Source organism: Limanda limanda, chromosome 3, assembly GCF_963576545.1.
Source record: "Limanda limanda chromosome 3, fLimLim1.1, whole genome shotgun sequence".
Lineage (NCBI taxonomy): Eukaryota > Metazoa > Chordata > Actinopteri > Pleuronectiformes > Pleuronectidae > Limanda > Limanda limanda.
In genome coordinates, this window is record NC_083638.1 from 2,135,745 (window position 1) to 2,150,118 (window position 14,374).

The 14,374-nt window shown below is 49.7% G+C and overlaps 2 protein-coding genes across 2 annotated transcripts; both read right to left on the reverse strand.

Moving 5' to 3' along the window:
• Window positions 1-1,047: 1,047 nt before the first annotated feature.
• On the reverse strand, window positions 1,048-2,931 carry tppp3 (tubulin polymerization-promoting protein family member 3). The gene is made up of 3 exons (XM_061067606.1): window positions 2,744-2,931; window positions 1,627-1,780; window positions 1,048-1,242 (listed from the first exon to the last, which is right to left on the reverse strand). Exons 1-3 carry the CDS (start codon window positions 2,929-2,931, stop codon window positions 1,048-1,050), a joined length of 537 nt encoding a protein of 178 aa, XP_060923589.1.
• Window positions 2,932-8,906: 5,975 nt separating this feature from the next.
• Window positions 8,907-14,230, reverse strand: zdhhc1 (zinc finger DHHC-type containing 1). Its single transcript, XM_061067578.1, has 11 exons — window positions 14,179-14,230; window positions 13,434-13,660; window positions 13,108-13,283; window positions 12,553-12,654; window positions 12,346-12,470; window positions 11,939-12,094; window positions 11,712-11,827; window positions 10,812-10,900; window positions 9,893-10,013; window positions 9,740-9,815; window positions 8,907-9,658 (listed from the first exon to the last, which is right to left on the reverse strand). Exons 2-11 carry the CDS (start codon window positions 13,650-13,652, stop codon window positions 9,105-9,107), a joined length of 1,734 nt encoding a protein of 577 aa, XP_060923561.1. The 5' UTR covers window positions 13,653-13,660; window positions 14,179-14,230; the 3' UTR covers window positions 8,907-9,104.
• Window positions 14,231-14,374: the final 144 nt, after the last annotated feature.

The window sequence follows — 14,374 nt, forward strand, 5'->3', positions numbered from 1 at the left end:
AAGCTTATTTATTCATTTCAAATCCACTGACACACGAGTCACAGCGCCCCCTGCTGGCAGTGGACACACCTGAGTCCAGGTGTCTCTGACCACCTGAGGACATGCTGCTGTTTGATTGGCTGCTGAAGAAACACTTTCCTGTAATATAAGGAGCAGAGCTGCTGCTGCTGTGAGAAGTTAAAGAGTTTCTCTATTTCTATTCCTAAAGAACATTAAAGCGTGAAATTGATTAAAATATATTAATATAAATATTAAAAGCATAAGATTTGTTTTTTATAATAATAATAATATTAAGTTAAATTTGTATAGAGCCATTCAAGGGACAAAGTAAAAATTTAAGATGACAAAGACAAGATAGAGAAACATTTATCAACTCTGATGATTCTGATGATGATGATGATGATGATGATGATGATGATGATGATGATGATGATGATGATGATGATGATGATGATGATGATGATGATGATGATGATGATGATGATGATGATGATGATGATGATGATGATGATGACTGGGGCCATCTAGTGTTCAACCTGTGTAACGACACATCACTGACCACGGAGAACAGAGAACTGTGTTTTCGTTCTTTATTGGTTCAATACATTTGTTTCCAGTTTCGTCAACACAAACATTAAGACACATTTTTCATGATTTCTACTTTGTAGCAAAGGTCAAAGGTCAAAGGTCAGATTCCAGTTTTAAACAACATCGATCCAAAAGCTGCCGCTGTTTGAACATTTGATTGGAGATCAGTCAGCTGACAGGAAGTGACATCACTAACGTGCTAGTTTAACAGCTGTCCAATGAAAACCCACCTATCAGAGAGCAGACCGATCACATGATCACTACTTACTACTACTCACGTCTACACACACACGCACACACTCACACACGCACACACACACACACGCACACACTCACACACACACACACACACACACACACACACACACACACACACACACACATAAATGGTCTGATCCACAGTCCTCTAGGAGCTGTACTTCCTGTCACCTCCAGGTGGGGGCGCCACCTCTTGCCTTGCTACTTCTCCTCCGGAGCCTTGGCGTCGTACGTGCCGGCGTTCTTGTACGCGCCCACGTAGCCGGTCTTGTCCACCAGCTCCTCGCGGCCCTCGCGACCTTTGCCCTTGCCGCTCTCATCGAAGCGCTCTTTGTGTGATCCCGTGTAGCGGGAGGCGTCGGTCAGACGGTCCACCGCCGCCGTCTTCGCCACTTTCTGATGAAACACAGACGACAGGAAACAAATCAGACCGACGCCCAGTTTCACCTGAGCTGCTGCCACCTGGGGGTTGGAGCAGGAAGTACAGAGACAGTCACAGGATCTGGGACGTCTCACATGTCCTCAGACGTCAACAGTGAAATGTGGTGTACAACTGCACTGATGCTCCAGGGTCATGTAGGGACGAAGGAGTGTGGTTAGTGTTGTGTTGTGTTGTCGTTGTGTAGCTGCAACCTGACACTTCTACCCGGCCTCAGTTTCCACTATGTGTTGTGTTGGTGTCTCATCTTGTAATGAAACCTTCTCGCTGGCGACAGATGAAAGGCTCGGAGCCTTGTGGTCGTTTTACAAACACGCCATGACCTTTTAGAATCCTCTCACCGTCACTCCGGCGTTGGACGGCTCCCCCCCCTCCACCAGGGCCTCGATGGAGCGCAGCGCCTCCTCTTTGCTTTGACCTTTGAACCTCTTGGGAGCCAGCTCCTGCAGCGCCCGGTGGAACTCCTCGTACGTGATGACGCGAGACGTCTTCTGTCTGCAGAAGAACACAACAGAGCTCAGACAGGTGAGGAAGCACCTGGATGTGATTGGACGATACTGGTCAGGTGACGAGGTGGAAGTGTTAGCAACCATAGATATATATATATAAGGCTAGACGTCTCGGCCAACGGAGTCGAACGTCTGCACATGGCGGCCATCTTGCTACAGGCACCTCGCCCACCCATAACATTGTGTTGTAGTGGTACGTACTTTTAAAATAACCATAAGTTGCTTAATTTTCTAACCGATTTTTAACGGTTTGGTTTGTTATAAACGTCAGAGATGTAGATATGACACTGCATACTTATGAATAATTAAGTTATTTTCAAAAAAATTTAATAATTAATGCAGTGTCATAACTTATGGTTATGGTTATTTAAAAAGTTATGGTTATTTACGTCCTGGTTTGTTCTCACCAGTCACATGACTTGGCTACCGGCGGTAACTACAGAGCGTTGCTAACATAGATATATATATAAAGACTAGATGTCTTGTCTGCGTTGCTGGCCAACGGAGTCGAACGTCTGCACATGGCGGCCATCTTGCTACAGGCGGCTCGCCCACCCATAACATTGTGTTGTAGTGGTACGTACTTTTTAAATAACCATAACCATAAGTTAAGACACTGCATTAATTATTAAATGTTTTAGAAAATAACATAATTATTCCTAAGTATGCAGTGTCATATCTACATCTCTGACGTCTATAACAAATCAAACCGTGAAAATTGAGCAAGTTATGGTTATTTTTTAAAAAGTACGTACCACTACAACACAATGTTATGGGTGAGCGAGCCGCCTGTAGCAAGATGGCCGCCATGTGCAGACGTTCGACTCCGTTGGCCGGCAACGCAGACGAGACATCTAGTCTTTATATATGTCTGTAGTTACCGCTGGTAGTGGAGTCATGTGACTGGTGAGAACCAATCAGGACGAGGAGGTGGGACCTACAGACTCACTTGACTTTGGAGAAGACGATGTCCACGTCGGTGCTGGTCACGCCCTTGCCGTCGATGATCTTACAGTCTTTGCAGAGCTTGGCCCAGTTCTTCCCGTTCAGCTCCTTCCCGTTCGCCTTCGTGTCTCCTCGGACGGCGAACTTCTTAAAAGCCGCGAGCAGCTCCCCCATGTCGGCGCTGTCCGCCATGATGCAAGAAAACCTGCAACTCACAAACCCAACTGATGACATCATCTGTGACATCATCACAAACTGACATCACACATGGTCAGTCACATGGTCCCTGGACTTGTGATTCAGGAAGTCTAGATTCTGATCATCGACCAATCAACCAATCCTGGTCTGGTTCTCTGGGACAGAGACACTGAGTCCGTCTGTCATGCTGACTTTTGAGTGATTGTCTCCCCCTACTGGCAAAAAGAGTCATTACACAAACACAGTGGATGTTTTAACACGTCCTCGTCTTTCTTTTCAGTCGCTGAACATTTGATCTGAAAATCTATTTTAATAAAATCAGAGGATTAATACAGAAGTGTGTGTGTGTGTGTGTGTGTGTGCGTGTGTGTGTGTGTGTACATATTAACATTCCTACACACACGTATCTGAATTCTGAATAAATGAAACTTTCTGCATTTACACGTTTAAATAAACTCATTCAACTAAAATCTTGAGCCCTGACAAACTGTCCAACCTGTCTGTCCTCATTTATCTGTTTGTCCTCCATCAGTCTGTCCCTCACCTCGTCCTCTGTCTTTCTCCTGCAAGTCCGTCCCTCACCTAGTCCTCTGTCTTTCTCCTGCTAGTCTGTCCCTCACCTCTTCCTCTGTCTTTCTCCTGCTAGTCCGTCCCTCACCTCGTCCTCTGTCTTTCTCCTGCTAGTCCGTCCCTCACCTAGTCTTCTGTCTTTCTTCTGTCAGTCCCTCCCTCACCTCGTCCTCTGTCTTTCTCCTGCAAGTCCATCCCTCACTTAGTCCACTGTCTTTCTCCTGCTAGTCCGTCCCTCACCTAGTCTTCTGTCTTTCTTCTGTCAGTCCCTCCCTCACCTCGTCCTCTGTCTTTCTCCTGCTAGTCCGTCCCTCACCTAGTCCTTTGTCTTTCTTCTGTCAGTCCCTCCCTCACCTCGTCCTCTGTCTTTCTCCTGCAAGTCCGTCCCTCACTTAGTCCACTGTCTTTCTCCTGCCAGTCCGTCCCTCACCTCGTCCTCTGTCTTTCTCCTGCAAGTCCGTCCCTCACCTCGTCCTCTGTCTTTCTCCTGCAAGTCCCTCCCTCACCTAGTCCTCTGTCTTTCTCCTGCTAGTCCGTCCCTCACCTCGTCCTCTGTCTTTCTCCTGCAAGTCCTTCCCTCACCTCGTCCTCTGTCTTTCTCCTGCTAGCCCGTCCCTCACCTCGTCCTCTGTCTTTCTCCTGCAAGTCCGTCCCTCACCTAGTCCTGTCTTTCTTCTGTCAGTCCGTCCCTCACCTTGTCTCTTGTGTCTGTCCTCCGGCCGTCGGCTGCAGTTGCAGGATTCAAATGAGCTCTGAAAAGTCGAGGGTTTGTTATCATCTGTTTACCCTGTCGCCATGACGACATCCTGTCCAAAATCAGGGGAGGGCCATAAAACGGAGGGAGGGAGGGAGAGAGGGAGGGAGGGAGAGACGGAGAAAAAAGGAGGAAGGGAGGGAGGAGGCGTGCAGGTCGTACAGCAGCTCGTCCATGCACGCTCCTTTCAGTTCCCAAAGCCGGAGGTCAAAGGTCAGAAGAGGAAATACTTGTTACTTCACCCCCCCACTCCAGGGCAGTGGGTCAGTGTCTCTAGCAGAGTCTGGTTCTCCGGGACGGGTTCTCCAGGCTGTCAGAGTTCTGCTGTGGTGTCCTTCAGAGTTCTGTCCCGGGTTCTTCTCTGTCGTCTTCTTTCTGGACTGAAATGCATCTGGTGATGAACGTGTCTTTAAAGGAGGACAGATCGTCTCCAGCTGAGAGACGTTTGTCCTCATCGTACCTCAGTCTGTTCTCTAAGACGACTCTGTGATAGCTGATCAGATCACGACCTTTGACCTTCTCAGTCATGGAGCTACAGGATCCTCAGCGGGAGGAAAGAGTTCAGGCTCCAGAACGACTTCAGGGAATTTCTTCAGACTCGGTCCGGCCTCCTGGACGCAGATGAACCGATTAGATATCAGAAGTTGAAGGTCAAAGGTCAAGGTCACGGTGGCTTCTTGAACATGATCCAGTTGCCACAAAGATGAACTGATCAAGGGTCAAAGGTCAAAATGACCTCGTATGAGTCTGGAAAAACTTGATATATCTGAAGCTGCAGGTTTTGTGGGCGGTGATTCTAATATTCATTCATGATTTCATGTTGTTTTAATCATCAGACTGTGAAAGAGTCAAAATAAAACTTTATTATTCGCTCCTCGTGACGACTGCTCCACATTACACAGTGAAGTGAAACCAGTCAGACCAGTGGTCTCAGTCTCATGACCACAGCTGCTGTGACATCACAGCTGGGTGTGGTCTGAGTGGCTGTGGTCACTATTAAACTTTTATCCTTGAGTAACACACACGTCTATCCCGTCTCCATGACGACAGTGTGAATGAAAACACACACAAACACACGAGCAGCAGGAAGTGACCTCATGTGTGGCTGTGTGAACAGGAAGCAGCTGTTAGAGTGGGAGGGGTTCAGGGTGACATCATGTTGTTGAGGGCGGGGGGGACTCTGGGGACCGGGACGACCAGCAGGGACAGAGTCACATGACAGAGTCCTCAGCTACTTCCTGTTGATGTCATCATCTGTGTGTGTGTGTGTGTCTGTGTGTGTGTGTCTGTGTGTGTCTGTGTGCGTCTCATACCTCTCATCGCCACTCCTTTTTGATTGATGCTGTTATGATGTTGTCGTGCCCTGTTGCCGGGGCAACCACTCCTCACATCGTGGAAGGATGATGACATACAACCACACACACACAGTTATCAGCCTGTCAGAATAAAACCAGAGCGAAGCACCGGTGATAAATGTGATTGATTGGTTGCTTGTGGTTTTATTGGCTGATACTAACAAGGTGTCAGGTCCCTGGTTCTGAGGTCACATGGTTCTGAGGTCACATGGTCCTGAGGTCACATGGTCCTGAGGTCACATGGTCCTGAGGTCACATGGTCCTGAGGTCACATGGTCCTGAGGTCACATGGTTCTGAGGTCACATGGTTCTGAGGTCACATGAAGGACAAATCTACAGAAGAAAGTTGTCTCACATCGGAGAGGAAAGATGGAATCTGTGATTCTTAATTAAGCTTCAGAATGCAGGTGAGGACACGTGAAGACAAACTTCATGAGACAGGTGAGGACAGGTGAAGACAGGTGAGGACACGTGAAGACAGGTGAGGACAAGCTTCATGAGACAGGTGAGGACAAGCTTCATGAGACAGGTGAGGACAAGCTTCATGAGACAGGTGAGGACAAGCTTCATGAGACAGGTGAGGATAAGCTTCATGAGACATGTGAGGACAGGTGAAGACAGGGGAGGACAGGTGAGGACTCGTGGCAACAAGTGAGGACAAGCTTCATGAGACAGGTGAGGACAAGCTTCATGAGACAGGTGAGGACAAGCTTCATGAGACCGGTGAGGACAGGTGAGGACAAGCTTCATGAGACAGGTGAGGACAGGCTTCATGAGACAGGTGAGGACAAGCTTCATGAGACAGGTGAGGACAAGCTTCATGAGACAGGTGAGGACAAGCTTCATGAGACAGGTGAGGACAAGCTTCATGAGACAGGTGAGGACAAGCTTCATGAGACAAGTGAGGACAGGCTTCATGAGACAGATGAGGACAGGCTTCATGAGACAGATGAGGACAAGCTTCATGAGACAGGTGAGGACAAGCTTCATGAGACAGGTGAGGACAAGCTTCATGAGACAGGTGAGGACAAGCTTCATGAGACAGGTGAGGACAGGCTTCATGAGACAGGTGAGGACAAGCTTCATGAGACAGGTGAGGATAAGCTTCATGAGACAGGTGAGGACAAGCTTCATGAAACAGGTGAGGACAAGATCATGAGACAGGTGAGGACAAGCTTCATGAGACAGGTGAGAAACAGCTTCATGAGACAGGTGAGGACAGGTAAGGACAGATGAGGACAGGTGAAGACATGTGAGGACAGGCTTCATGAGACAGGTGAGGACAAGCTTCATGAGACAGGTAAGGACAAGCTTCATGAGACAGGTGAGGACAAGCTTCATGAGACAGGTGAGGACAAGCTTCATGAGACAAGTGAGGACAGGCTTCATGAGACAGGTGAGGACAAGCTTCATGAGACAGGTGAGGACAAGCTTCATGAGACAGGTGAGGACAAGCTTCATGAGACAGGTGAGGACAAGCTTCATGAGACAGGTGAGGACAGGCTTCATGAGACAGGTGAGGACAAGCTTCATGAGACAGGTGAGGATAAGCTTCATGAGACAGGTGAGGACAAGCTTCATGAAACAGGTGAGGACAAGCTTCATGAGACAGGTGAGAAACAGCTTCATGAGACAGGTGAGGACAGGTAAGGACAGATGAGGACAGGTGAAGACATGTGAGGACAAGCTTCATGAGACAGGTGAGGACAGGCTTCATGAGACAGGTGAGGACAAGCTTCATGAGACAGGTGAGGACAAGCTTCATGAGACAGGTGAGGACAAGCTTCATGAGACAGGTGAGGACAAGCTTCATGAGACAGGTGAGGACAGGCTTCATGAGACAGGTGAGGACAAGCTTCATGAGACAGGTGAGGACAAGCTTCATGAGACAGGTGAGGACAAGCTTCATGAGACAGGTGAGGACAAGCTTCATGAGACAGGTGAGGACAAGCTTCATGAGACAGGTGAGGACAAGCTTCATGAGACAGGTGAGGACAGGTGAGGACAAGCTTCATGAGACAGGTGAGGACAAGCTTCATGAGACAGGTGAGGACAAGCTTCATGAGGCAGGTGAGGACAAGCTTCATGAGACAGGTGAGGACAAGCTTCATGAGACAGGTGAGGACAGGCTTCATGAGACAGGTGAGGACAAGCTTCATGAGACAGGTGAGGACAAGCTTCATGAGACAGGTGAGGACAAGCTTCATGAGACAGGTGAGGACAAGCTTCATGAGACAGGTGAGGACAAGCTTCATGAGACAGGTGAGGACAAGCTTCATGAGACAGGTGAGGACAGGTGAGGACAAGCTTCATGAGACAGGTGAGGACAAGCTTCATGAGACAGGTGAGGACAAGCTTCATGAGGCAGGTGAGGACAAGCTTCATGAGACAGGTGAGGACAAGCTTCATGAGACAGGTGAGGACAGGTAAGGACAGGTGAGGACACCTTGTCTGACTGAAGTTGACGCTAACGACAGGAAGGAAACAGACGTGATGTAAAACTCAGATTTCTTCATTTATTGTTCAACAGGTGAGAAAATGTCACAAAAATGTCAGAGGGGACGAACTGAAACATTCAGGACTCAGAGACACGTGAGGACAGACTGTCCTTTGACCTCAGGGGTTAGAGGTCAGGGCTGAGCTCACAGCGTTACAGTGAGTCAGAAGTTGTTTTTATGTCAGTGGGTAGGGGGGGGGGGGGTTAGCCACCGTTAGCATCAGCAGCTAATACAAACGCTACAGATTGTCCAGAGAGACGTTGGACTGATGAGACTCAGTGAGACACGTGTCCACATCAGTTGAACTCAGCTTCGTCTACAACGATGACTAGTTTCTGAACCTGTGACCAATCAGCATCCAAGAGAGAGGAGGAGGAGGCCTCTGATTGGCTGAAAAGTGTATGAAAAAAATGTAGTAAAAATATTTTTAAATAAAAAAAAATATTTACAAAATAAATACAAATGAGTTCATTCATGAATATATTAAGAATCGTGCTTGAAAGATATTGTGATTTAAATTAATGGTTCATAATATTCAATATAACATATGTAGTGGGGGGGGGGGGTATCAGCATGAGCATTTTCTGTGTTAATTTTGTTGCTGCATTTAAACAGACTTGTGAAAACAGGAAGTGATATCATCTCCCTACAAACACCTCCATCCCTCTGGTCCTGGTTACCATGGAGACCTGGAAACAGTAAAAACAAGTGATGGCGTCTCAGGAGGTTACGATGGCGAGGGGGGGGGGGGGGGGGAGAGACAAACATCCACAAACTCAGTGAGCTGCGTCTCAACAGCTCGAGACACAAGCAGCAGTATAAAGATTGTGCACAGACAGGAACTGGCCTTTGGCTTCAGAATAAAAAAATATCAAAATAATAAATAGTGAGATATACAAAGACCCTTCAAAATAAAAGTCAGTCACATAAAGACTTGTGGGTGGCTGCAGTGCACATGATTGTAGAGACAAACAGGATTGTTGGCTCAGGTTATCGCTCCATCCAGGAAGCTGCACCCGAGCCCAGTGACGCCCGGGACGCCGGTCTGGACCCGGGTCTGGATCCAGGTCTGGACCCGGGTCTGGATCCAGGTCTGGTCCCGGGTCTCGGCCCCATCTGCCTCCTGCTCAGGTTGAAGCCGTCCTCTCGGGGCTCAGCGGCCTCTCCGCTGGCCCGGCTGACGAACACCGTGGGCAGCTGCGTGGACGCCATCTCAAACCTCAGCTCGGCCGCGCTCTTATTTGCGCGGGAGGAGGAGGACTTCCTGTTAGTCCTGGGCTGCGGCGAGGGGAGGGGGAACCCGGGGAAGGTTCTGTGTGAAGAGGAGGAGGCGTCTCCGGCAGCGGCAGAGGACGAAGAGCCCAGTTTGGCCAACGCCACCGGGATCTCCTCCAGGGACTCTGCAGAGTCCGAGTGGTACTCGGCCGGGGGGGCGGCGGCCTGCACGGGGGCGGAGCTGAGGGCGAGGGGGGGCAGGGAGGCCCTCAGAGGAAAGACGGGGAAAGGAAGTCGCTGACTGAGCGACCCGGAGGAGAGACTGGGATCTGCTGGAGAACAACACAACAACAATCAGAGCTGGAAACAGGTTCGACAGGTTCGTCTGTTCACAGGAAGTGGGTGTGTACCTGGGGGCGGAGCCACGCTCGAGCACTGCACCCTCGGTTCCTCCGTTGGAACTTTACGGACTTTCTTCTTCTTTTTCTGTCAAAAGCAACAACACAAATCAACACAAACATGGATGTCAGTGTAAGTGTGTGAGTGTGTGTTTGTAAGTTTACCTGTGTGCGTCGGTGTGAGTGTGTATGTGCCGCTGCTTTTAGTTGTGTAGACATGGTGGGAGGAGCTTCTTCCTCCATGACAGGACTGGACACAGTCCTCACTCTGCCGTTAACCAGGAACCTAACACACACACACACACACGAACACACACACACACACACACACACACACACACACACACACACACACACACACACAGACACACACACAGACACACACACACACACACACACACACACACACACACACACACACACACACACACACACACACACACACACACACACACACACACACACAACACACACACACACACACACACACACAGACACACACACACACAGACGTCAGTGACTCACTCCTGTTTATGATGTCAAAGTCCAAAAAAACATATAGCCGTTACTATGACAACCAACTTGAGGACCCCCCAAGTACTGCAGCAGTATAAAGACATGCCCCCCCGCTGCAGTGTAGGAGACAGTGGACATGCCCCTCCCTTTGTCCTGCAGTAATATAAAGAGGACATGCCCCCCCCCTTCTGTCCTACATAAGGACAGTAGACATGCCCCCCCCCGTCCCTAGGACCTGTAATAATAAAGTTTAGTGGGGTGAGTACAGTTATTTATGTAGTCACACACACGCACACACGCACACGCACACGCACACACACACGCACACACACGCACACACACACACACACCCCTCAAACACACAATACACACTTTGTTTTCTTCCTGGAAGTCACGGCCAAAGAATTTCACTTTGTTTACTGCACAGAAAACGGTCTCCATGGCGACGAGGGCCGGCCCCTCCGTGTTATGAAACGAGCGTTAGCGACTGTTTACTGAATCCTGTTAGGACCGGTCAGTCGGCCTCGGCCAATCACAGCGGGCCGTGGGCGGAGCCCGGATCACTTACTCTGGCTCCCCCCGCGCTGGCACAGTGGTAGGTTCCTCCACCTCCAGCTGAGGGTTGGTATAACCCAGTGTCCCGGAGTAGTTCAGGTCCTGAGGGGGGCAGCAGAGAGCAGATACTCAATACCTCAGAGTGTGTGAGTGTGTGTGTGAGTGAGTGGTTGTGTGTGTGTGTGTGTGTTTGTGTGTGAGTATGTGTGTGTGTGTGTGTGTGTGTGTCAGTGTGTGTTTGTGTGTGAGTATGTGTGTGTGTTTGTGTGTCTGTGGTTGTGTGTGTGTCAGTGTGTGTGTGTGTGTGTGTTTGTGTGTGAGTATGTGTGTGTGTGTGGTTATGTGTGTGTGTGTGTGTCTGTGTGTGTGGTTTTGTGTGTGTGTGTGTGGTTGTGTGTGTGTGTGTGTGTGTGTTTGTGTGTGTGTGTGTCAGTGTGTGTGTGTTTGTGTCGAGTATGTGTGTGTGTTTGTGGTTGTGTGTGTGTCAGTGTGTGTGCGTGTTTGTGTGTGTGTTTGTGTGTGTGTGTGTCTGTGTGAGTGGTTTTGTGTGTGTGTGGTTTTGTGTGTGTGTGTGTGAGTATGTGTGTGTGTGCATGTCTGAGTGTGTGTGTGTGTGTCAGTGTGTGTGTGTGTCTGTGTGTGTGTTTGTGTGTGTGTCTGTGTCTGAGTGTGTGTGGTTGTGTGTGTGTGTCAGTGTGTGTGTGGTTATGTGTTTGTGTGTGTGTTATGTGTGAGTGTGATTGTGTGTGTGTGTGTGGTTGTGTGTGTGTGTCAGTGTGTGTGTGGTTATGTGTGTGTGTGCGTGCGTGTGTGTGTGTGTTTGTGTGTGTGTGTGTCAGTGTGTGCGTGTGTTTGTGTGTGTGTGGTTATGTGTGTGTGTGTGTGTGCGTGTGTGTGTGTGTGTGTCAGTCACCCTGACGTCTGAAGGAGTTTCCGTCTCCTTCACTAGTCTTGGTTTCCTCAAGTCTCGGTTGTCGTGACGATGACGCTGCCGCACAATGTACTCATAGGTGCTGAGTCTGTTCCACACTGGACACACAACACAAAGACACACAGTGAGCGACAAGCACACAATGAGGTGAACACACAGACAGGTGTGAGGTGTGTGGGGGGGGGGTGGGGTGGGGGGGCAGCTCGTACTCAGGTAGACGTGGAAGCAGAAGAGGTGACTCAGCAGAACTGAGGACATCAGACCGAGGGACACGGAGACGGCGGCGAGACACGGGATCACGGCTGCTGCTGATCGGACCGGCGCCACGGGCAGGAAGACGAACCACACACCTGTATCGTTCCTCACTGGAGACACACAAACACACACACAGACACACACAGGTTAGGAACCCTTAAACCTTTACAAACTTCTGTAGACTTGAAGTCTTCAGCTGTGTCTGAATCCAGGTGCCGCCCACTTCTGAGGAGCTTTGATCTCCAGAGGACGACAGGACATATTGTTGCATTTGAAATGTCCACTCGCATCTCTGTGACCCTACTGGTCTGAAGGACGCAGCTCCTGGATTGAGACACAGCTGATGTGTTTGAGGTCAGACCCAGGAAGTGTTTGTCCGTGCGGAGCTGAGTCGGGTCCAGAAAGAATTCGATGAAGACGTAGGAGGCGACGACCAGAACCAGACAGACGCCCAGCAGAGCGGAGACAACGCTGTAGAGGAACAACCTGCAGGACACACAGAGGACAGGTCAGCACACAGAGGGACACAGAGGACAGTACACTCCCGTCCTCAGGTCATGTGACTCACTTGTAGTTCCTGCTCCCGACACAGTTGTTGAGCCAGCGACAGTGATGGTCGAAGTTGGCGACGCACTTGTTACAGGCACTGCAGTGTTTAGACTTCGGTCCCCTGAAACAACACAACAGCATCAACACACTGACACACACACACACAACCTGCTCAGCTTGATCAGACAGCAGCAGCAGCGGAGGATCATGGGTATTGTAGTCCTCTCCAGGACGTCTGGCTCCTCTGACCCAGTTCTTAGACTCAGCTCATTATTTATACATGTTGAGGGGCTGAGCTGCATTAAACATGTAAAACATGTGGAGCAGATGAAACCACTGAAGGTCTGTTCACGTCACTGGATCAGAGGTTCTAGAGATCTACTGTTTAATCTGTCTCTACTTCCTGTGATTGGTCCAAAAGTCTGACCTATCAACAAAGTGTTTTCACTCTGGAGCAGAACCTGGTTCAGGTTGATCCGGACCCAGAACTCCTCTTCTGGTCTGAGGAACCTTTCACCTGATAGAGAGAGAGTGTGTGTGAGTGTGTGTCTGTGTCTTTGTGTGTGTTACTCACACGTCCACCTGGCAGAGGTAGCAGTGGCAGTTCTCGATGACGTGTGCGTGTTTGGAGCGGTCGAACACCGGGACCGGACCTTTGTGGCTCGTGGTTCTGACGTTGTAGTCGGCCGGGTCGATGGACACCGCTATCACGTGCACACACAAGTGACACACAAACAGGATGCCCGTGCACTGACTCGCAGATAAGGACACACACACACACACAGCATGTTCTTCATCTACAGTTATTATCTGTTCTTAGGGGTCCTCAGAGACCCTCAGAGGTCGTCAGAGGTCGTCAGGCTCCATCACAGGGACGGTCTACTTTCAGTGGAAGGATACGATGTAGCCTGCAGGGATCCAGTGAGCCGGCAGCAGGGGGATGAACACGCCGAAGCTGGTCACAGCGAAGTAGACGTAGAGCAGCCACGCCAGCAGCTGGAAGGGATGAGGAGGCAGACTCCAGCCGTTAGTGCGAGAGCAGAGCGGCACGTCGGCGCCCGGCAGCCCGTCCTCGCCAACCGGCGCCGTGCGGTTCGGGTTCCTGCTGCACGCATCCATCCTGCAAACTGAAGCATCATCAGCATCATCAACCAGCCTGTAGCTCACTGATCAAACTCTTTTAATAACGAATTAACCGATCGGGTCATTTCTCATTCGGGCTGCGACTCATCAATGAATTCACTCTTGATTGGTTTGGTCTGATGATGTGAAACTGTCAAAGGCAAACAGGACACGCCTCTTTTAATGGATTCAGTTATTATGATATTTTGAATTACTATTTGAGAAACATTGATTGTAGACGGTTGGTCATATGAATGTTTTTTTTAATTATAAATATAGTGTTCTTACATGAAGAATGTTTAATATCCACCACAGTGAGTATTAGTAATTACCTGCTCATCTGTAGATATAGATATAGACATAGATATAGATGTATCAGAATTAGAGACCTAATCATTGATAATAAATAAGAGGAGGATGAATGATCGGTTATTGATGGAGCAGTGGTTGATGGTTCGGTCCATGTTTCATGTCTGACAGCATCGTACAGGGTCGCTCACCTGGTTAGCTCGGGTTAGCTCACCTGGTTAGCTCGGGTTAACGGGCCCTGCGCTCCGCCGCATCTCATCCCAGACTCGGGGGCTTACCGGCGGCTTGCAGCTCCGCCGTGCCTCGGCACACGGTCCCGGCCCACAGAGCCTCAGGCCCGGGTCACACTGTCCCGGGTCACACGGTCCAGGTCCGGCCGGCGGCTCGCATCCCTCCCGGCGGTGAGGCTG

Excerpts from the sequence above, each read along its gene's own strand:
- tppp3 (XM_061067606.1), bottom strand. The coding sequence starts at position 2,931 with ATGGCGGACAGCGCCGACATGGGGGAGCTGCTCGCGGCTTTTAAGAAG. Across the intron at positions 1,781-2,743 it reads ATCGTCTTCTCCAAAGTCAA|ACAGAAGACGTCTCGCGTCA; the intron begins GTGAGTCTGTAG and ends GTTCTTCTGCAG. Across the intron at positions 1,243-1,626 it reads CGTCCAACGCCGGAGTGACG|AAAGTGGCGAAGACGGCGGC; the intron begins GTGAGAGGATTC and ends GTGTTTCATCAG.
- zdhhc1 (XM_061067578.1), bottom strand. The coding sequence starts at position 13,652 with ATGGATGCGTGCAGCAGGAACCCGAACCGCACGGCGCCGGTTGGCGAG. Across the intron at positions 12,095-12,345 it reads CACGGACAAACACTTCCTGG|TGAGGAACGATACAGGTGTG; the intron begins GTCTGACCTCAA and ends GTGTGTCTCCAG. Across the intron at positions 10,014-10,811 it reads CCAGCGCGGGGGGAGCCAGA|GTTCCTGGTTAACGGCAGAG; the intron begins GTAAGTGATCCG and ends TGTGTGTGTTAG.